We start from the raw sequence: 23,847 nt of genomic DNA on the forward strand, positions 1-23,847 counted from the left end.
TTTTATCCCTCTGGAGTTCTGCCACGCTCCACAGTCTACACACCCGAAGCAAATGCCAGCAGCATTCACCATGGAGCTATATATAGAAGGAACAGGCTTTATGAATTAAATAACTGAATCCTTGCCCTCCTCAACATGGAAAGTCAATCTACTATTAGTCAATCTACACACAGAGAGACTACTAGATTCTTAGAACCAGGCAGCAGGTTTGGCACAACACACTTCACTCTCTTTGTGTGTTTTAACCTAAATTCTTACAGGCATCCAGCCAAAAAAGTATGTTACATGAAAACTGCTGCAACAATTCATAAGTGGAAGAAGCTGCATCAAGTGAAGCTATCCAGTTCAACCCACCTGTTCATAGTTTAGTAGTATCAGGAAGTGTCTGGGCAGGGAGAAAAAGAGGGAGGTGCACTGCTCCTGATTACAGGAACACAGGAAACAAGAAGCTGATCAGACAGGACATCTACGTGGGAGAATCCACTTCCTAGCAGGCTGGATGGATCATCAAGAGATTTGACAATAGGTGGGTGAGGTGAGTTACACAGTGGGGGTGGGGCAGAATTGTACAGGAAATTTGTAAGACACTTTGCCTGTTGAATAGTGCTATGGAAGTCACTGGTGTGCAAACACCAGTTGAAATGTTACTGGCCTGGGTTCAAAGTCCAGAAAGACACCTTTCTGGAGAACCCTCATAGAGCTGTAAAGGCCACAGCTCCCAGCCCATTCATTTGGCAGTAGAAGTTCCACTGAGACTTCATATCCTGAGTAAACACGTAGAGGATCAGGAAGAAGAGCCGCTTGGCTATTCCGGAAGTCAAATGTCCAGCTGAAGGAGGAAGAAGAGGACAGGAGCCCTGATGCGTAGGCATACTAGGGAGCAGGAACAGAGAAACCAAAAACACCCTAAGGGGGGAAGCGGGTGCACTTTGACTCCTTGTCAGACTTTGCTGGGGCAAACAAAAGTAGGAGCCCCAGCCCACCCCCTGAGTCAGACAACAGAAGCGCTGGGCTGGTGGCTCCTCGAAATCCTTCAGGCGCTTTTCCTAGCTAGGAGGTCTGCTGACACGCGCGCCTCCGCCACCATTCTTCATCCTGCGCGTATATAACCGTTTTACCCCAGGAAAAAAAGCTCCAGGGCTCATTTCTCGCATTCACCAGTCCAAGACGTGAGGTCGGCTCTCCAAACGCACAAACAAGGCGTTCGGAAGCGAAGGGTTTAAAGCGCAGGAGTGCGATCCGATAAGAAGCGCCTCCGGGCGCGGCAGGCAGCCGAGCATTTCTCTCCAGCAAGCCCTTCTTGCGGAAGAGACGCCGGCAGCAGGGGCCAAAAGCCGGGGCAGCGGGGCAGCAACCGCCTCAGCTCCGCTCCTCCAGGGCATTTTGGAAACAGCTGTGATGGAAGGGAAAGGAGCCAGCGGGGCAGCAGGAATTCCAGAGGGATGCAATGGCAGGAAGGTGACGGTGCGGGAAGGAGCCCGGCCTGGGATGCCTCACGGCTCCGGCATGCGTGTGGGGGTGTCCCGCGGGCCAATGGCGACGAGAGGAGGCGAGCAGGAACTCCCTCTCCCCTCCATTTGCTGGAGGGCGCGATGGGGCGGTCGCCGTCCAACCAGATGGGGCTCTGGGGCCCCGTCCAGCCAGCCCTCCCGGGGCCGCGTCATGCCCAGGCCCATTCGCATCACAGGCTCCCTCGAGGGCAGAAAGAAAAAAGGGGCTCTCCCATCCCCACCCCGTTTCCGTATAGCTATATATAAGGCGAATCCCTCTCCGTTCCTCCAGTGACACAAAGAGTCAGAGAAAAGGAAGCCCTGCTCCTATTATCTTATTTTAATTTTATTTGCATTCTGTTCATTTCTCCCATGCAAAATAAAAACTCCTAGGTTTGGATTACTGGGGCTGGAAGGGGAGAGAGAGATTCCCTCTCCTGTGACTGGCTTGCTTTCTAGGGTGGAAAGGGGGGGGGAGAGAGACAAAATAAATTCTGGAAGCGACCGCTGAGAAAACCAACTTTGTCTTGGCCAGGCTGATCTCTGAGAAGGCGAAGAGGAGAAGCGCTCAAGGAAAAGGTGAAGTAATGAATTCTGGGGGAACTTCAGTTTTCCAAGTCTTTTTACACCAACTGTTTGTTTTTCCTAAGTCTGTAATGAATGGGTCGGCAGCCCCACAGAAGATCTCTGGTGGTTTTCAGAGAGCAGCATTTCCTGGGCAATGCAGAGAAAAGAAATCCGAGGACCGGTTGATTTGTGCATTTGCCTCTGTTTGAATTGGCTGAGCAAGAGGCAGTTTGGAACAGGGTAGCCCTGCCGCCTCTTTCAAAATCCCAAACAAATCCTGGGCTTCACCTGATTTGAGATCTCTAGTTGGGGGAATTTGGTGTACTTCAAATATCTCATTGTTACACTGGAGGCAGGCTTGTGATGTAGTCCTAGAATCATAGAATGGTAAGATTTGGAAGGGAATCTTTGGCCCAGTGTGGGGCTCGAACCCAAGACCCTCAAGATCTACTGACTGAGCTGTCGGGAAAGAAGTTCCCAGGATTGGGTGTGTGTTGGATGGTGGGGATGAAGACTCCTGCTGGGAAAATGTGTCCATTAAACTTCCCCATAAGCAGAAGGCGAGTCCATTCTTCCAAGTTCCATTGAACTAAATGGCGTGACTCCCATTCATTCCAATGGGGCTGGTGAAGGAGCAGAAGCAGCGCCACGGAGGACCCTTTGCTGACTGAAGGGGACTGGGCAGGGGAGGCCGGCCCAAGACACTTCGGCCCAAAGGGCGCCAGGGAAGGTCGGCCCTGAAAGACTGGCCGCGTATCGGGATTTGCTGACTGACAGGCCCGCTCCCCTTGCTCGGCAGGGCGCCTGGGGCGCATCCCAGGAACCAAGGCGGACCACTTCCGCCCGCCTCTGCCCAAGGACCCGCCGGGGCCTTGCTCCCGAGGAGCAACTGCACTCAGCCCTTCTTTCGGGGGAGGGGGGGGGGAGAAATGCCCGTTGGGGCTTCGCCCCAGGCGCCAGGCCCGCTCTCTCGAAAGCCTCTCGTCAGCCGGCTCGTCCGCCCCGGGGTCGGACAGTCCCCAGCCTTCCCGCTGGCCTTCGCCTGATCGGAACCCGCGACCCGCAGCCTCGCTGCTCCTCTTCTTCGCATCTGCAGCAGCTCCGCCGAGCCCCGAGGGCTGGGCCCGGCTTCTCTCTCGCCCGCGCCCTGGTCCCCGCCGTCGGGCCGCCGGCTGTTCCGCGGGACTCCGGCTAGCGCGAGCCCTTTCTCACGCGCGAGGGCGCTTCGCCGGCTGCCGCGGCTAACCCTCCCGCGGGGGCACGACGCGGAGCTGGGCGGCGCCGCTGGCGGAGGAGTCCTGGCCCGGGCCGGAGCTCCCTTGGCGCCAGGTCGCCCCGTCGGCCTTGGGCCTGGGGGGGGGGTGGGGAGGAGGAAGGGCCGCGGGGCGGACGGCGCCCCCTCGGCCTCCCCTCCTCGCCCCAATCCCAGCGGCGAGGGGGGCTGCGGAAGCCGCTTCGACAACTGCGGCGGAATGAGGCCGGGAGACCTCGCAGGACAGAAGGGCCCGGCCCCACTCTAGGCTCGCTCTGGCTCGTGTGACCTGTTCCCCGCGCAAGTAGAGAACCCTCGCTGCACGTAGAAATGTAGCGCCTCAGGGACCCGGATGCATTCTCTGCTTGCGGGGAGGTTGGTTTGAAATGCGATCTGCTCCTCGCGACACGGAAAGGCACGCTCCATTCTGCTGCCCTCGAAGAGAAGGGGCGCCGTGTCCCTCACGGCCGAGTTCGCATCCCCCCAGCTCCGGGACCCAGGGGATCTTGCTGGCGGGCGTGGGAGGCGGGCGCTCTTCCGCCCAGGGTGGGGCTCGCCGCCCGCCGGCAGCGCTGGGGTCTCGGCCCATGTTCCTCGGGCGCCATCTCTTTGCAAAATGCCTCCTCCGCCTCCTCCTCCTCCTCCAGCAGGTTTCCCAGAGGCGGCTGCTCTGCCCGCTGCCTCCCTCCTCCCTTTCGTGGCGCTCGGCGGGTGTGCGCGCACCAGGACTCAGTGTGCGGGTGTATGTTAGTAAGTACTGTAAGCCGAGAAGACAACTTGCCGGAAGCTCCTGACCTGAACCTCGATTTCTAGGTACTTTGCCGACGGAGGATGCGTGGCTTTCTCTCTCGGAGAGGAAAGGAAAGCGGCTGCAGTTCTTGAAGGACGCGTCCCCCTGCCCAGTTCAGGGCTGTCCTGGGACACAGAATCCTTGGTTCTGTTGCCCACCTAGGCACTCGGCTTGCTTTCAGCTCAGAAGATTGCTCTGGATTTTGTGTGTGTGTGTGTGTGTGGCGGGGGGTGGGGTAGGGACGAAGTGGGGAATCCACGCGTGGGACCTCCGTCTCCGCTTCAAAGCGCGTCTCACGCACCCACGCGCTTAGGAGCAAAAACTTATCGTGTCTTCCTTCGCAGGTTCCAAAGACTCACAGCAAAGCGACGATGTTCCCCAGGCTCTTTCACCAGTGGAGTTTCCTGGTTTTTCTACTGAGTTACTGTGTACCCTCCTCTGAGAGATCGCTGGAAGGGAATAGCCGCAGACTGTAAGTTCCAGTTTGATCTTCCTCTCCTCTATCATTACAATTGGAGTGGTTGGGGAGGGAATTTTGATACAGCAACAGCTCTGATCTCCTCTTTCTAACAGTGGCATTTCAGCTTTTCACAGGGGAAAGTGCATGAAAGTCTTAAACCAGCTGCTTATGAAGTCATTGGTCAGGGATACAGATTTTATTCAACCTTTAAAGAATAATAGCAATAAGGACAAGTTTAATTTTAGAAAAATAACAGATAAGGAACTATCTTTTTCACTGCTTCCAGTTTTTTTAAAAAGTGATGCTGGTTCTCTATATGCATAGGAAGATATTTTTCAAAGACTGTTTGGGGACAGCATAATATTTGGAAGAGTTGAGAACAGTGATGGGGTTGGGGAGAATCTCACTCAGTGATTCTTGGCAATGCATAAGAGGAACAATTGCTGTCCTTAAAGGACACAGGGTGGGTGGGGAGCAGAGCCTCACTTGTGTACAATTACAAATATACACACAGACAGTATTCATATTACAGGAATGCTACAATAGCAGACACACTACAGACTTCAGATGTGGAAAATGGGGCTATAGGCATGTTGGCCTAGGTCCCAGCTACACTGTGGGAGAATATACATGACACTTATATCACAGACATTGCCTTCGCCCACCTTGGTACCGTGACAGTTAACATTAACTTTCTGGTCCAGAGTTAAATATCTGATTTAGTGAGAGTTTTGAGATAAGAGAATCTGAGAAAGAACCCAAAACATGTATGCTCCCCCACTGCCCCCATGTCTATTAATATGAATCATATGCTTGCATATGTAAACAAAACAGAGAAACCACCCATGTCATTAATCCCGCACTGTGGTTACGAACTAATGATCAATAGATTTCTAGTTACTTAAGATCCTGATCCTGAAATCTCTTTATGCTGGTTTAATTATTCGGAAGGGGAGTGTCCAATAAGTTCAGAAGCCAAGTATAAACCAACAATTTTAGGAAACCATATATTCCATAAACTTAGAAGTAACAGTGCTGCTTATTAGCTTTACGCTGTTTTAATGCTTTTATTTCTGTTTTTAGGCTCTATTTTTATATTAGTGATTGATGTTTCTGGGGGTGGCATTTATATGTCTAAGGGACTTGCCTGATGAAGTACATTGATTGTTGGGATTACTAATAATAAATCCATTCAAATTTGGTTGGAAAATGCATGCATGAACTTTGTCCCAAAATGCAATCTTTAAACCTCCTTGAGCAATGTGGGTAGAGAACACTGTCCTGAAGATAAAGCTAAAGGACATTCTCTTCCCCTTGTTAACACTAGTTACGTCTTTTATTTGGAAATGCTGTGTGGTATTCAGCTAGGTTTTACTCAGATTGGGCATATTAAAATTAATGGACCTAACTTTGACATGTTCATTAATTTCAGTTGATCTGCTATGAGTAAAACTAAGTTGAATGCCACCCCATGCTTCTCACCGCAGCTAATAAGAAAATCCATGTTTGGATTTGTGTTGAGCCTTTCCCTTGGAACCAGTCCTATATATCTTTCTATTAATCAGGGGTCCCTTTCTTCTGAGGCAATGCTCCCCACCACAAATCTCTGATTATTCCCTCTCCACTAGATGTTACCAAGGCAAAATTTGCAGTCACACACCCCTTGGTGCTAACCCAGACTGAGTCACTTGTGTGTGAAGCGATATTCCTGAACAAAGCCCACAAACAACAACAGCCTGCCATATTACAAAGAACAGCTGTTTTGAGTTGATTGGTAACTTAGTTTGGTAGGCTATATACTGAACGCAGCAAGCTGCCAAAAACAGATTTGGTCCCAAAGACCGTAGCCTCTGCCTGTCCTATAGTCCAAGCCAACCTCCAACTGTGGAATGAAAGAGTAAATTGTGGAAGAGGGGCTTCACAGGAGTCTGTAAACATGAGAATGCCACCAAACCCACAAAGTACCTTACAGATCAGTAAACATTCTAGTGATAGAAAGTTTCTTGGCATGTATTTTCCTAAAGACTCCAGGAGGAGAAGGCAAACTGCAGTTACGAGAAGCGAGCTTTTTGGAGGCAGTGAAAGAGAAATTGGGCCAGGACGACTGTTTGAAGTTATGGTGATCAAGACATCAGGAGTGGACACTTTTCTAATGATGACTGGTTAACCATTTTTCCTTTGGGGATTAGCAGTTTAACCCAGCCAGTGTGTTTATGATGCTGAATTCATAGCAGTCAGTACTGTGTACATGAGATTGAATGATAGCTCTGTGAATGCGGCATACGATGTATACAGTAATTTGTGTGGGTACTTCTGGGCAGCGAGAAACCATAAGCTCTCAACTCTTCTCTCAAAATTGCTTACCACATGTTAGCATTGCATTAACTGCATCTGGTTTGGGGTCAGAATTCTTTCATTTAACATGGCTTGCAGGCTGGAAGGGATCTCTAGTGGGTTATCCTAATAATTTCGAAATCTTCAATCTTTCTGTTTTTAGGAACTCAACAAGTAATCCACCCAGTGATTAGGCACACATGAAAAGTTTAATAGTTTAATCTTTTCCCAGTCCATACAGTTACATGGAATGGGAGAAATAATTACATTTCTTATAGCCTGTGTTATGGTTCTATTATTTATATTTATATTTATATTTATATTTATATTTATATTTATATTTATATTATTTATATTTATATGACATCATTTACTAGGGCCTTCCCAAGATGTTCTGGTTCCTGCTGTATTGGGGTGTGTTTTTTAAAGAGTGTGGGATGACCTTTCTCCCCACTTCTCCTTTTTGGTCACAGATTACTACAGTCATACCTCAGGATGAATACGCTTCAGGTTAAGCATTTTCGGGTTGCGCTCTGCAGCGACCTGGAAGTAACGGAGCGTGTTACTTCTGTGTTTCGCCACTCGCGTATGCGCAGACACTCAAAATGATGTCACACACATGCGCGGAAGTGGCGAAACGCGACACGTGCAGACGTGGGTTGCGTTCGCTTCAGGATGCGAACAGGGCTCCAACACGGATCCTGTTCACATCCAGAGGTACCACTGTATTCCTCAGAAGCATTTACAGTAGCGGCCTACACATTGGTTCAACACACTGAATGGTTATTTTAAAACAATTAACTGGGTCCATGAACTATGTGAATGCACATGAATGTCAATCTAATATAAATGCACAGAGGCAAGCTGTGCATTATTATTATTTTACTTTAACGGGGGGGGGGGGTGCATGCATGCATCTCTCACATACATCATTTAACTACCGGTAAATTAGACGAGAAGGGGTGGGGGTGGAGAGATGAGAGTTGGAGAGACCAAGGTGGGGCAAGGTGAATTCTTCACATTTATTTGGACGGGTCAGCCAGGCTTTTGGCTTCTAAATTTTTAATAAAGTACCTAATTGTTTGGATTGTTAAGAAGGGAGAAGCATCCTGAGAAATTCTGAAAGCACTGCAAGATATGTCGCTTTGGACAGAATGGCAAATATGATAAAAATAGTAGCTAAGAACTAACTGGACCATCATAGGTCCCTTTAACACTGCAATTTTAAGGGTACATGTTTTAGTGCAGTGTATCATACTGCTTGAGATACATGCCTTCTCTTCAATCCTTTTGCCTTCCCATGAATCTACATGTTTTGTTTGTTTTTAGGTTCATGAGTGTGCTTCTAATGTTAGTAGCTTGCAGTGTTTGAAGTGACCTTTAAGTGAAGGGACTTCCACACTATAACTAAGCTATTGCCGTTTATGAGCTGGAATCACATAGAGTTTTATCAGGCCTGTATAAACCATTTTAGTTAGTGTGAGAGGTGTTACACTTTGGTAACATCAACAAGGTGTCAATTAGTACGCATAACTTTCATTAAAATGCTAAAACTGACTGTATCAATGGGATCCCCAAGCACTTGGCAATGAGCACATACAAAGTCAAGTTTGATTGCCACTGAAGACACTGTTTTTCCACTGAGAGTCTCATCTAGCTCTGTTGCTGCCAGGGACTTCCTAGTTTGGAGCTCAGCCTCTTAGCCACTAAGGCTACAACCACTCTAAAGATCAGGCCAGAGCAAATACCACAGGCAAGACCTTGTTATAAACCTTGACACAACTCTTTTAAATGAAGTTACTTTACACATGCAAGTCATCAAGTGCTGAGGAATCAAGTTTTGAGAAATGAATAAATGAACATCAATCCAAGTGGCGATGGGGTGGTAATAACATTTCATGTTGGTATTTAAGACCTCTTGACCTCTGCATGTTACACAGAGAAATGCCAGTCTCTACATTCAAAATACAGTGGTACCTCGGGTTACATACACTTCAGGTTACATACCCTTCAGGTTACAGACTCCACTAACCCAGAAATATTACCTCGGGTTAAGAACTTTGCTTCAGGATGAGAACAGAAATCATGCAGCAGCGGTGCAGCGGCAGCAGGAAGCCCCATTAGCTAAAGTGGTGTTTCAGGTTAAGAACAGACCTCCAGAACAAATTAAGTTCTTGACCCGAGGTACCACTGTAGTCTCTATGGAGATCAATGCATCAGGCAGCAAGTTGATATATGGTTCTCATTGCTGCCATGTTTCTCGATAAAATACATCAACATGCCTACCTCATTAAGAAACAGAGTAGTGACATCCATTGACTTGACCAATAGGAGTCCCCTCATTTATAATATGATATAATATGTTTGTGCAATAACCATGTGAATGCCTCAGCGCATTCCACTACTAGCAGACTGGAAGGACAGCTACTTGTGGCACTGTTTGAAGTTATGGTGATCAAGACATCAGGAGTGGACACTTTTCTAATGATGACTGGTTAACCATTTTTCCTTTGGGGATTAGCAGTTTAACCCAGCCAGTGTGTTTATGATGCTGAATTCATAGCAGTCAGTACTGTGTACATGAGATTGAATGATAGCTCTGTGAATGCGGCATACGATGTATACAGTAATTTGTGTGGGTACTTCTGGGCAGCGAGAAACCATAAGCTCTCAACTCTTCTCTCAAAATTGCTTACCACATGTTAGCATTGCATTAACTGCATCTGGTTTGGGGTCAGAATTCTTTCATTTAACATGGCTTGCAGGCTGGAAGGGATCTCTAGTGGGTTATCCTAATAATTTCGAAATCTTCAATCTTTCTGTTTTTAGGAACTCAACAAGTAATCCACCCAGTGATTAGGCACACATGAAAAGTTTAATAGTTTAATCTTTTCCCAGTCCATACAGTTACATGGAATGGGAGAAATAATTACATTTCTTATAGCCTGTGTTATGGTTCTATTATTTATATTTATATTTATATTTATATTTATATTTATATTTATATTTATATTTATATTATTTATATTTATATGACATCATTTACTAGGGCCTTCCCAAGATGTTCTGGTTCCTGCTGTATTGGGGTGTGTTTTTTAAAGAGTGTGGGATGACCTTTCTCCCCACTTCTCCTTTTTGGTCACAGATTACTACAGTCATACCTCAGGATGAATACGCTTCAGGTTAAGCATTTTCGGGTTGCGCTCTGCAGCGACCTGGAAGTAACGGAGCGTGTTACTTCTGTGTTTCGCCACTCGCGTATGCGCAGACACTCAAAATGATGTCACACACATGCGCGGAAGTGGCGAAACGCGACACGTGCAGACGTGGGTTGCGTTCGCTTCAGGATGCGAACAGGGCTCCAACACGGATCCTGTTCACATCCAGAGGTACCACTGTATTCCTCAGAAGCATTTACAGTAGCGGCCTACACATTGGTTCAACACACTGAATGGTTATTTTAAAACAATTAACTGGGTCCATGAACTATGTGAATGCACATGAATGTCAATCTAATATAAATGCACAGAGGCAAGCTGTGCATTATTATTATTTTACTTTAACGGGGGGGGGGGGTGCATGCATGCATCTCTCACATACATCATTTAACTACCGGTAAATTAGACGAGAAGGGGTGGGGGTGGAGAGATGAGAGTTGGAGAGACCAAGGTGGGGCAAGGTGAATTCTTCACATTTATTTGGACGGGTCAGCCAGGCTTTTGGCTTCTAAATTTTTAATAAAGTACCTAATTGTTTGGATTGTTAAGAAGGGAGAAGCATCCTGAGAAATTCTGAAAGCACTGCAAGATATGTCGCTTTGGACAGAATGGCAAATATGATAAAAATAGTAGCTAAGAACTAACTGGACCATCATAGGTCCCTTTAACACTGCAATTTTAAGGGTACATGTTTTAGTGCAGTGTATCATACTGCTTGAGATACATGCCTTCTCTTCAATCCTTTTGCCTTCCCATGAATCTACATGTTTTGTTTGTTTTTAGGTTCATGAGTGTGCTTCTAATGTTAGTAGCTTGCAGTGTTTGAAGTGACCTTTAAGTGAAGGGACTTCCACACTATAACTAAGCTATTGCCGTTTATGAGCTGGAATCACATAGAGTTTTATCAGGCCTGTATAAACCATTTTAGTTAGTGTGAGAGGTGTTACACTTTGGTAACATCAACAAGGTGTCAATTAGTACGCATAACTTTCATTAAAATGCTAAAACTGACTGTATCAATGGGATCCCCAAGCACTTGGCAATGAGCACATACAAAGTCAAGTTTGATTGCCACTGAAGACACTGTTTTTCCACTGAGAGTCTCATCTAGCTCTGTTGCTGCCAGGGACTTCCTAGTTTGGAGCTCAGCCTCTTAGCCACTAAGGCTACAACCACTCTAAAGATCAGGCCAGAGCAAATACCACAGGCAAGACCTTGTTATAAACCTTGACACAACTCTTTTAAATGAAGTTACTTTACACATGCAAGTCATCAAGTGCTGAGGAATCAAGTTTTGAGAAATGAATAAATGAACATCAATCCAAGTGGCGATGGGGTGGTAATAACATTTCATGTTGGTATTTAAGACCTCTTGACCTCTGCATGTTACACAGAGAAATGCCAGTCTCTACATTCAAAATACAGTGGTACCTCGGGTTACATACACTTCAGGTTACATACCCTTCAGGTTACAGACTCCACTAACCCAGAAATATTACCTCGGGTTAAGAACTTTGCTTCAGGATGAGAACAGAAATCATGCAGCAGCGGTGCAGCGGCAGCAGGAAGCCCCATTAGCTAAAGTGGTGTTTCAGGTTAAGAACAGACCTCCAGAACAAATTAAGTTCTTGACCCGAGGTACCACTGTAGTCTCTATGGAGATCAATGCATCAGGCAGCAAGTTGATATATGGTTCTCATTGCTGCCATGTTTCTCGATAAAATACATCAACATGCCTACCTCATTAAGAAACAGAGTAGTGACATCCATTGACTTGACCAATAGGAGTCCCCTCATTTATAATATGATATAATATGTTTGTGCAATAACCATGTGAATGCCTCAGCGCATTCCACTACTAGCAGACTGGAAGGACAGCTACTTGTGGCACCTTTGGGATCTACAATCCCACTTCCCTTTTTCCCCTGTGCAGTTCACAATGCATCCACCTTACCCTGAGGCAGAAACACACATTTTCCCATAGTTAATTACTTCCCAGGCAACGCTTAGATCACTTGTTGGATCACAATATGGTTTCTGTGGACCACATTTTCTTAACTCCCTTGTTATTCCAGTCTGCACTCTTGCAAAATGCCTGGTTAAACCATTGCTTAAGTAGCCCAGAATTGAGGAAGCTGAGAAAATGTGATATAGACTGCTCTTGTTGTATAAAACAGTAGTTTAGGAAAGTATTATGTACATAGAAACAAATTAAGCGTGCCTAACAGGATGGGTGCTGCTGAGGAAAAGTGGTTAATAGAGAATATAAGACTGAGGCATTGAGTAAATCTCCTGACATCTAGGCTAGCTTGGAGGATGTATGCCAAGAAACTGTATTCTACATGAGAGATGGCCACCTGATGAACAGCAGACCAAATATTCCCTTCAAATCACTCATCATCCAAAGTTGTTTTATTCAGTCCCTAGTAGTGCTACTAGATTATAATCAAGAGATGGTAAGTGGTTTGCCAATGGCTTAACTTCAAAGGAAAATAAAAAGGCATTTTTCTCAAGTGGAAAGAAAGAGCTAACCCATGTGGCAACTGCCTCCAGATTATCACATAATGCTCTGTCTATAGCTGGGTGCATGTGCACCATGCATAAAATCGTTCTTGCTGCTCTATAAATTTATTATGGGGCCTGACCAGTGATGAGGTTGATTCATTTGGCAGCGTACACTTCTGAGTCACAGACTACCACCTGAAGAGTAGAATGCCCCAGAGAACATATAAGTTGGTCATCCTGTTCCAGTAATTGAAAATCATAAAAACAGGTTGATACATCCTCAGCACATGGTCTCCTTTGCATCATGTTCTGGTGACACAGTTCTTCACCAAGTACTTGTTCAATCTATGTACAAAAAACATCCCCATACTTTAGACAGGGAAGGGGCTTGCACACCACAAGTCAACAAAGCGTCTCCACTGAGAGAACAAATATGTCAGCGTCTAAGGCAAGGCCCTATAATTAATCTATTCATAAAAGGTGTAGAACATTAATTTATTTTAAACTAAAGGAAGTTCCTATCTCAGAAATCCATGCATGATGCATTTGCATAAGAATTTGCATTTCTAAGGACCCATTTTGATATTACAGCAGTGGAGTTGCTGCTGCAATGTGTCTCTTCCCTGGGCTACTCTGGTGACGTCAGAAGGATGAGGTCACTTGGGAAAAGGCCACGACAGAGCTTCACAACATCCCAGCATTGTTCTTCCTGAAAATTAGAATAATGCTGGCATGGAAATGAGTCGTGCTAAATCTTGCCGCCCCCACATGATCTCAGACTTCTCATGCTACCAGAGTGGTGCAGGAAGGAGACATTTTCCACTGGTCCATATCATAAAGTTTATGTCAGAAGACACCCTGACATAAGACTGCTTTGGGGATAATCTGTTTGGAAATATTTGCCCGTATTAAGTCAAAGAATGCATAAGCTGAATTTTTATTCCCCTACAATACATTATGCCCATGTCTTTTGCAACTTTATGTGGTTGTCTTTGATAGCTAAGACTGCTCAATAGGTCGAGTGTAAGATAATTTGCAAATTATTTCAATTTTAGATCTTCTATTTCTGTAAGGAAAAGTGAACCAAAAGTAGCTCATATCCAAGGAAATGCTTTAGAGGTAGAAGGTTTCACTGTACCCAGAAAGGAATAGATTTGGCTAAACTGATTAGCAACATTTTTTTATTATTATTGAAGTGTGGATTTGCTTTTTTTCAAGCAGCAAAAGGACAGTATCAGAATACCAGCTGTTGCACGATAAAGGAAAGTCTTTGCAAGATATTCGAAGACGAAACTTCCTACAAAATTTAATTGAAGGGGTTAACACAGCCGAGATCCGGGCTATGTCAGAGGTATCACCAAACCCTAAACCTGCCACCATCGCAAAGAATTATGCTGTCCGGTTTGGCAGTGAAGATGAAGGCAAGTGCCTGACTCAAGAGACCAACAAAGCCCAGACGTACAAAGAGCAACCTCTTAAGGCTCCAGGAAAGAAAAAGAAAGGAAAGCCCGGGAAACGTAAAGAGCAAGAGAAGAAAAAAAGGAGGATTCGTTCAGCCTGGCTCAGCTCAAGAGGGTCTGGAAGTGGAATGACACAGATCCCCCTCTTGGACATCTTTGGAACTACACATATCAATACAAGGTAATGCTCTTCAGCCTTAATGCAGAAGGTAAGGATTTAAATGTCCAGGGTCTACCCAAGACAATAGGATGCCTAAAACTCAAATGGTAATCAACATGGGCAGAATGCGTTGCAAAGTTCTCCTATGCAACTCCATTGATGCAAACTGGAGATGTGCAAGGGGAGTCTGGTTCATGGATTGAAGGAGAAATAAATGATGTTGAAAATGTGCTGCTTCCAGCAGTTATACCTTGCCTCATAGTATGACTGTCTCTAATCCCCATTTTTTCTACATCACTTAGAGGGTGAAAATTATTAAGCTACTTCCTCTTCTACAAGAGCAGTAGCTCCCCACTTCTTTAAGGTAATTTGTTTGCTTTAAGCTACCAAGATAAATGTCTTCCTTTTGGAGATACAGTCGTACCTCTGGTTACATACTTAATTCGTTCCGGAGGTCCGTTCTTAACCTGAAACTGTTCTTAACCTGAAGCACCACTTTAGCTAATGGGGCCTCCCACTGCTGCCGTGCTGCCACTGCACTGTTTCTGTTCTCATCCTGAAGCAAAGTTCTTAACCCGAGGTACTATTTCTGGGTTAGCGGAGTCTGTAACCTGAAGCGTATGTAACCCGAGGTACCACTGCAGGGAGAGGGGCAGCAAAACAGTGTTTGCCTTTGAGTCAGTTCTTCAGTAGCAAAGTTACCTGGACAAAACTCCAAGCTCTTGGATCCCTCTTTAAGGAATTAGTAACTACGTAACAACTATATTTACTAGTCCTTGGAGGCGGGCAAATTAATTTCAGAGAGATTTGTATTTGTGCTAGGGAAAATCAAGCCCTTTACAACTTCTGCACATTTTAAAAATGCAACACGGTTTTTCTATAATGAGAGGCGTTTCAAATTTTAGGATTATGAGATGATAGTCTACCTTATATCTTTCACAGATATAAAAAGTAAGCTATGTCCCTCCCCCTTGTCTTTAACAATTTACACCATTTTTTTAAAAAAAGAAAAAACCTCACTGTTTGTATCCTTAGGGGAGAACATGGAAAGTTTCTCTTAGTAATATCTGCTAACACCAGCCAGCCTTTCTGCCATAATATTTTCCCTGCCATTAGGACTTGTTAGTTCAGTTCCAATTTTGCTGCCAGCTTGTCAAACAATTACACTGCTGCTGAAAAATGTGGAGCATTGCCCCGGGGGTAGAGAAACATGTTTCTCTCATGTATGACAAGCTTCTTTAAAAAGAGAAAGTTTAAGAACTGCAACTTTCCACAGATTCCATATCATTTTCTGAAAGAATTGTGAAAGCTCTCATTTTTTCACTCCCCTTTAACTCAAAGAAAATATAGTGATTTTTATTTCACCCAAAGATTTCAGGATTAAACATTGCAATATGGAAATTATAAACATGCTTACTCTGAAATTCAAAAGAGTTCAACAGAATTTGCTCTCTAACAGGTGTGCTTCTTAGGATTGAATCTTATTTTCTTACATTTGTAACCTACCTTTCTTCCAAGGGTCTCAAAACAAAGAGCATGGAGTCATCCCTTTTTAGCTAGTATATAGATTATTGACTTATTTGTAATATTAGACACTCGGTTTGCAGCAACAGGCAAATTTAACCACTATTTATATACTCCTGACACAAGCATTACTAGTCTCCTGTAAATATGTGGAAATGTAATAAACAGAGGAGGCACCAGACCACAAGATGCACCTAGTTTCTGGAGGAGGACAACAAGAAAAAAAAAATTCTGAATCTCAGAAGCCAGAACAGCAAGAGGGATCACTGCACAGTGAAAGCAGCAATCCCTCTTGCTGTTCTGGCTTCTGGGATAGCTGCGCAGCCTGCATTCGCTCCATAAGACGCACACACATTTCCCCTTACTTTTTAGGAGGGAAAAAGTGAGTCTTATAGAGCAAAAAATACGGTAATATTTGGGTTCCTGTGTGGGCAACACCTATAGATACACAAGGTGTCACTTTTGTATTATTTGAACTGCAGGACTCAAATATAACTCATGGTCATCCACATGTCAAAATTGGCCTAATCTTCATGTAGACGACTTACTATTCACAACAACCCATTCCCAGAGATTTTCTAAGTTTATTCTTAGGACTTGCATTTCTATCCACATTTGTGTGTGTCTTTTTTTTGTGGCAGTCTTTTTTTTTTTTTTTGCTGCCCATGGTAACCATTTTTGTCCTAGCACCTACCAAACTTCAACCACTATGAGTACTGGCATCACATTTTTCCCCAAAAGAAAAACTGTCTGCCTGTTTCAGTAGTAAAACAGCCTTCCATTGGTGCAATGTGACTTCCCCTTCTTCTTCTCCTCTCCCCTGCAGCTCCTTTGGACTACCTTTCAGGGGAGGATGCGAGGGATGAAGAAGAAGGGGAGGTTCTATCACATTCAGTCCACTCATGCGATGTTGGATGTAATCCATTGTGTTATAAATATTTTGCAACGTTTGAACCAACATTGCTGCGTCCAAAGGATACCCAAAACGCTCAAAGCGTTTCTAGATTGGGGCTTGTCTCAAAACATTTTTGTTTTCAATATAATAGTTTATGAGTATTATAGGGCCTGTAAGGACTTTGAACACTTGAGATATTTAAAATATATCTTTTAGAAAAGGAAGTGATTAAGCACAAGAGCAAAATCCCTTCTCTGCCAAATAGAATGTAGAATTTCAGCTTCTGAGCTTCCAAAACAGCTTTACCTGATGCAGTGCTAATAAGGTGGCAAAAAATGCGTGTTCCCACAATGTTAATCAAGCGACAATCAACCTTAAAGACTGGTAGAACATTTCCAGGAAAAGTGACTTCAGTTATCTTTTCATGATACAACTCTGCTTTCCCCCTCAAATTGCAGATTTTAAAATGCTTTCAATTATTTTCCTCATACACAGTATAAGAGAAATCAAGGTGTGAACTTGTCTTAATATAGTGCAGCCAGCATTCAAAGTGGTTGTTTAATTTGATCAAGGTAGTAAAAAAACCAAAACCTGGACATGATTTTTATTTATACACTCTGAAGAAAGGTGAAAGGTCTTAAGAGGTGCACTTAAGAGTCTAATGCAACAGGCCATGGCGCTCCAAGCTGAAATTCTCTTCATTCTCCAAAAAGAATGAAAGCTTGCAATGTGCTTATCACTTCCATGGATTTGTGTGTCTTATGTCAGGATCTTAGGTGAATAAAGAAAGCTGCTTGAGGGCTGATGTGTGAAAATCCTCCAGCTTGTCAGGATGACACAGAAAACTAGGCTACCGCAGCTTTTGCCTAAAGGTTGTTTGCTCATCTTTGATAAATGGTCACCTATAACCCACCCCTATTCCTTCATTTGGCTGTTTTGGTTCTTTCTCCCGGTCCTTTCCCCATTTTTCAAGTTGTAAGCCAGTCACTCACCTTGGGAACACAGCTAAAGATGCTGTGCACAGATATGCCCAGAAATGGGAACAGACTTTTCTGAAATATATCTCACGAAAGAGTCAAAGGCAGACTGGAGAATTACAGGTCTGGGCAGAATAAATCTTTGCCCCATGGCCACCCTCATCAGGAAATGTAAAATAAGTAACCAAGATGGAACAGATCTTGAACAGGATGTCATATGTAGGCTCAAACATAGGAAGCAAAGCTCAACAGGCCTGAATGGAACTTGGCTGCCTAGCCTGGATTTGGAAGGTGGATTTTTCACAATACCTAGTTTTAGATTTGTTTTAGTAGCACTATATTAAATTGTGATTAAAATGTGATGCATTGCTAATGACTGTGCATTGAGGGAGGGGGTCTCAGGAGAGACCCAGCTGCAAAGGATCAGCTACTTGGAATTGATCTCTAATACTTCACATTGCTAGTTTCATAGTACTGAAAACCATGCACAGTAGAGACTGAACAACAAAAAATCCAGAGTTGTTCATCATCTCTTCCAACAGGCACACCCTGTTGTGAGACTATAAATGTTGTGTCCAATTATTTTGTATGGGAAAATATTAATTCCCCCCATTTCTCTTCTCTTTCTTTGCAGGAGGCGTTGACATCGTCAGCTGAGATTTTTGGAAAACACACTGCAGTATTCTGTAATAGTCAACATATGGAAAGTGTTAGAAGTATTTATTATCTGTAAATATTGTAAATGTATCAGAATAAAACGTTGGCCACAGATGCTCTCCAAAACTGCACATTTGAACATTGTGAATATTGGGAGATTCTTTTTGTGCAAAGACAATTCTTGTTGTCCATTTACCATAATTTATTTTGTTGAATGATGTATTTATTTCCATGAACGTTTATCTTGGTGCTGCTGACTTTCTCTAATTTTTGTAACATAATGCACTTTAGATATACATTATGTCTTTTGTTGATATGACATAAATAAATGGTTCCTTTTTTATTGGTTTTAATGAGTTGCCCAAGTACAGTTGTTTAAAAAAACAAACAAATCTTCCACGCATGTATAAAAGGCGGTATTTTTACAATTTATTTTTTTAAAAAAGGCCAATAAAATATAATGTAGTTAAAATCATATCATGACTCAGAGGAAAAAGTGTGTCCTCTTAAGATCTCAAGCACAAGGAACAATCATTTCCCCCTTTGCGGCATCTGAAAATAGTCTTCAAACCTAATATGTTTATATTGGTTTTGCTTCCATTTTCATATTAGTTTTTAGTTAGAAATCACTAACGATGTATTGTGCTCCAGTATCTGGCATTAAGGCAGTGGAGAAGCTGAACTGGTGTCTAATACTTGTGGAACAGAATTCTGCACAGGGGGATGTGCTTCAGTCTTACAGGGCTTACATGGAAACACAAATTGATCTCCAAAAGTGTTAGTCCAGAGTTTCCCAAGGCAGAGCACAAGGGATGGAGACAGACAGAGGTCAGGTTGGAGGGGGGGGAGGAAGTTGTAGCTCCTCAGCATTCATCCAGCAACAAAAACCTGGCAGAAAAATGCAGATGAGACCAAAGGGGCTTAATGCAAGCCATGAATCCATTGCTGCCTTGGAGCATCTGAAGTCTGAGTTTTTATAAATCTCCCATTAGAATTTCCCACCTCATTCCAAGTTTATTTCCAGATGCTGCTACTTCTATTACACAGGAATATACTAAAATACTCAATAGATTCTTCCTTCCCTACAGAGTTTATTGGAGGTACAGTTTGGTCTTCCCCAATATCTAGTATGCTGATTCTGATGCCTCCTTGTCTTAGGACATAGGAGTGGCTGAATGCATGGAGAATGTGTGAAATATCCAACACAGTGGCTTGACTTTGGGTAGACCAGCAATTCCAAGCCCACTTTGGATTCACACTCAGCAATGTCTCCTAGTTCTAAGATAAATGATTAGGCCTTGAAGACTGGTGGATACAGTCTTTGTTGCCTACTGTGGGTAAATAATCATTGAGAAACAAGCTGACAGCTCATATTTCAAGTGTCTTGACATGCAGCTCAATCCTATCTGTATTTCCCAAGAAGCAAATTCCACTGATTTCAATGAAGCCTAATCAGAAGTACCCATGCATTAGATAACAGTCTTAGACTAGTTTAGGGCAGCAGGGGAGCTAACAGACACCCTGATAAACGTGCTAGTCTTTCAGATAGCATCAGTTCCTCCAAACCAGCGACCTACCCTTGCAGATCAGATATACACTAGACTGCTTCTTGCCAGCCAGCTGCACAGCTTACTGCCCAAGTAGAAACTGCCAAGCGGATTTTGCTGCTGCCATATGCACCAGTGGAAGCATGTAGGCACCAGCTGCAAATTCCATTAGCTTAGCGTAGTCACCAGCCAAAAGTCATTAAAAGTCAGCAATAAAGCTGTATAGATGGATCCTTTTCATTTGGCACAACATGGTAATATTCCCACAATTCTTATCACACTATGCACACTTGTTTTGTATATACACATATAGTACACACATGTATTCCCATTATATTAGAAATGTGTTTTTAAAGAAACACTTTAGGACTAGTGCTGCCTCTCTGTGTGCTTATTTGAATCTTAGGCTGCATGAGGTTGCTCCCCCTCCATGCCATTTCCAGCATGGAATCCTTCAGGGAGGTCAAAGGGGGGGAGGGCCAAGGTAATCAACTAGCTACATATTTAGAGGATAAAATTGTTCATTCTTGACTCCACAGTTGCTGCATTCCTGATGCCATGGATTGTCACATATTGTGGCATCACTTTCAGTTCATGCATTACAGAATTCTTGCAGAGGGAGCCTGGTTGGGACCAGGGCATGGAGAATGCTTCAAGGTGTGAGAGCGAGGGTAGTCCCTGATGCCTTGGAAGTGGCAGTGGTGGGGCTGCTCCTAAAGAAGCCGTCCCTGTTGATTCGGACTAACAAGGATTCACAAATTATTGGGGAAAGTAGTGAGGGTTGGGGTGTTCTTGGATTGTACGGATTATCTAGACCCATTCTAATCTGTGCTAAGGGTTGGCTATGGGACCAAATCTGCCTTGGTTGCCCTGATGGATGACTTTTTACCAAGAATGGAACAGAGGGCTGTGACCTTGCTCCAGTGTCTACCGAGGCCACTTTGCTACATTGATCATGCTTTTTGGCCCACTGGCAGTTTTACTATGGGGTGCCTACAATGCTGTTTAATACCTGACATAGTTTTAAATAAACCAAGGTTACAAAAAACAAAATAAAAAACCCAACCCTACAGCCACAGTGCCAGATCTACAATATTTGCTGTAGTGGGGCAATAGTCTGCACCACTGCCTCCCTCCCCATGACTAGGAACTCCATGCTGTAAACTTGCAACCCCAAAGTAAATAGAGGGAGGCAGCCACATGCCCTGAAAGATTCCTACAGAAATTCTTTTGCTTGCAATGCTTATTACTTGGATGCACCTTAACAAGCATTAAAGTACAGATTAAGGCGGATTTTCCTTTACCCTTTTAATCAAGTTAACCAAGTCTTCATCTGATAGATGGCAGATTTCCAGCAAAGCCTAGCCCAAGCTTCCTTTGAAGAAAGGCTAGAAAAGGTTTAGCAAATCAACAATTTGTCATGGAGCACATTGTCATTGAGCTCCGCATGGTCTGCACAGGCTGGAAGTTGCTCTCCAGAGATGTTGTGGATTGAGCTGGAGGCCTTGGGAGGAAATCCCACCATTTGCACCCATGAGAAATTTCCTTCTAATGCAAACCACATCTCCAGATGAAATATTTTCCTCAAAATGGCAGTAGAGGACAAAAAGGGCAAGTTCCACCTTGAAGCCTTTTGGGTCAGTGGTTGATCAGAAAAGGAGGATGGTTTTAAAAGAAAAAGGGTATGAGGTGATGCCTGCCCAGCACTAACCCTGGTCTGAGTCAAGTCTCCTGCAAACGACATTAACTTCTTTTTTTAAAGTCATGCACCTTTTGGACTAACTTCTTAGAAATGCATTACCTAAAATCAATATACAAACAGGTTATTAAAAAATGGAATTTTTTCTCTTCTGTTCTCTAATATACAAGGATCCTGTATGCTCCACTTAGCAACTGCTGAATTTTTTTTTTTTTAAATCTTTCCTTCTTTGTCAACCTGACATCTGAACAACACCTAGTACAGTGGTACCTCAGGTTACATACGCTTCAGGTTACAGACTCCGTTAACCCAGCAATTGTGCTTCAGGTTGAGAACTTTGCTTCAGGATGAGAACAGAAATTGTGCTCTGGTGGTGTGGTGGCAGCAGGAGGCCCCATTAGCTAAAGTGGTGCTTCAGGTTAAGAACAGTTTCAGGTTAAGTACGGACCTCCGGAACGAATTAAGTTCTTAACCTGAGGTACCACTGTACAGCCTAATCCAATTAAGTCTGCATGCTTCATTTATAATCCACTTTAAGACAATATCAAGTCAACATTTTCTCTCCCACTCCTCAACCTGATGAAAAGTGCTGCAAACTAAAATGTTTGCTCACTATTTTGTGACCTTTTGACTGGTCCTAATAAAGGTATTGTCTTGTTGAAATGACCCTAAGAAGCTTCCCTGGAAAGAAATGACAATTTAGTATTTTATACCAAGAGATGCAACTGAAGTATTCAAAATACTAAAGGAGATGGACCACAATTTAATCTGGGGCCTCTTGGTCAAGGTCCCATTGGTCCTCTGAACATCCCCTGTGAGATGATGGAAAGTCACAGGCCACAGGAGAATGGCAGAATTCTTCGTTAACATAATTTGACAAATCATGATGTAATGCACTGTTTCCAAACTGGTGACAGGAAAGGCTTGCTTTTTTCCTAGGGGTGAACACATTTTTCTCTTGCTGTGTTTGGGCACAAGTCACTGATCTGGGCATGCCACCTGGTTGGAAGGAAGCTAGTTCGGAGAAACATGAAAAAGGGCAACCTCCTCTAAGGGGTGGTAAATCTGCATTAGGAGTAATCCTCTCCAATGAGGCTGAGTGGGAGGGAGGCCAGAGCAGAGAGTTGTGGAGTGATGCAGTGGGCAGTTTCTTTTGAGGCCCACACCGGAGGCTTTTCATTAAATTTATAGACTGGTTTTCTGTGGTAGACTAGCCACTCTCTCACAGCACACTGATGTAATGGCTCTGAATAGACTTCAAATAGTTCATAACAATGTCCCTAAGGAATTCTTAGAAGGGAATTGCTCGCATGTAGGTAGAGAGCCATGTGAGCTCCTGCTGTATTATCACAGTGTCAAATGTTAAGGTCAAAGTTAGACCAATGTTCCACTTCTGTCTACATGGTCCATTTTGCTCATATTTTTGGACTTTTAATTCATTAGGTTTGATCACTGTCCAAACAGGATACTTGAGTCACTTGAGAGATTTGGGAAGCTTCAAACATTTCCTTTCACTTAGAATTGAGTTTTTCTTTTCAGACAAAAGGAAAGTGGCAGATGTTTAAATATGATGGGTGTTGCCTTAAAAAAACAATGGCTGAACAAGATTAAATTATTGAAAACCCACTGAGCATACTCATTGGTGTCCAAGTTTACTTCAAACATTGCTTTTCAGTGAAACTTCTTCCCATTCACACCCACCATCTGTTCACAGAGCTACAGAAATCTTGCAGAAGGGCAGATCTGAATAGTGCTCAAGAACTCCCTTGATGCTTTGATAGTCTGTGCTGCAGGAAAGGATTAAGAAGTGTGCAGAAATTCAGCACTAAAGTGAAATGAGGACAGTCATTTATGGAAGGATTAATGTTTTATGTGCAGAAGGATCGTGGTCAGAATGGATTGCTAATGGCCTTGAAACAGCATAAATGGCAAGAAAAGCTCCACCTATTTTGGCACCAGTAGTGAGTTTTGAAATTTAAATAAAGCTATGATTCCCCTTTTAAAATGATCAGTTATGGTTGACCTCAATGGACTTCAGGAAAGAGAACATCCAGGAAGGTGACACAGCCACTTTGATCAGAGTCTTCAATTCAGTTCTGCAATGTCCCTTTGTTAACAAAACAAAACAAATTCCTTCCAGTAGCACCTTAAAGACCAACTAAGTCAGTTCTTGGTATGAGCTTTCGTGTGCATGCACACTTCTTCAAGTCACCCACAGGAAATCAACAAACAAGGAAATCAAACAAGTCACCCACAGGAAATCAACTTCCTGAGTTATTTCACTTCAGAGCCAGCTTCAAGAGCATGTAGAA

The 23,847-nt window shown here is 43.7% G+C and overlaps 1 protein-coding gene across 11 annotated transcripts; it reads left to right on the plus strand.

Annotated features, from left to right (window-relative positions):
- Window positions 1-425: 425 nt before the first annotated feature.
- On the plus strand, window positions 426-18,642 carry PTHLH (parathyroid hormone like hormone). Of its 11 annotated transcripts, none has more exons than XM_081861439.1 (5): window positions 426-526; window positions 1,884-2,069; window positions 4,444-4,571; window positions 13,835-14,257; window positions 18,267-18,642. In XM_081861439.1, the coding sequence occupies exons 3-5, from the start codon at window positions 4,471-4,473 to the stop codon at window positions 18,274-18,276; spliced, it is 534 nt and encodes a 177-aa protein (XP_081717565.1). In that variant the 5' UTR covers window positions 426-526; window positions 1,884-2,069; window positions 4,444-4,470; the 3' UTR covers window positions 18,277-18,642. The 11 variants fall into 11 exon arrangements, with proteins under 11 accessions (XP_081717565.1, XP_081717568.1, XP_081717566.1 ...); XM_081861440.1 differs by having other exon boundaries at window positions 444-535; XM_081861442.1 differs by lacking the exon at window positions 1,884-2,069 and having other exon boundaries at window positions 429-526.
- Window positions 18,643-23,847: the final 5,205 nt, after the last annotated feature.

Source organism: Podarcis erhardii (genome assembly GCF_964252035.2).
Source record: "Podarcis erhardii genome assembly, chromosome: 5".
In the NCBI taxonomy this organism is placed as follows: Eukaryota; Metazoa; Chordata; class Lepidosauria; order Squamata; family Lacertidae; genus Podarcis; species Podarcis erhardii.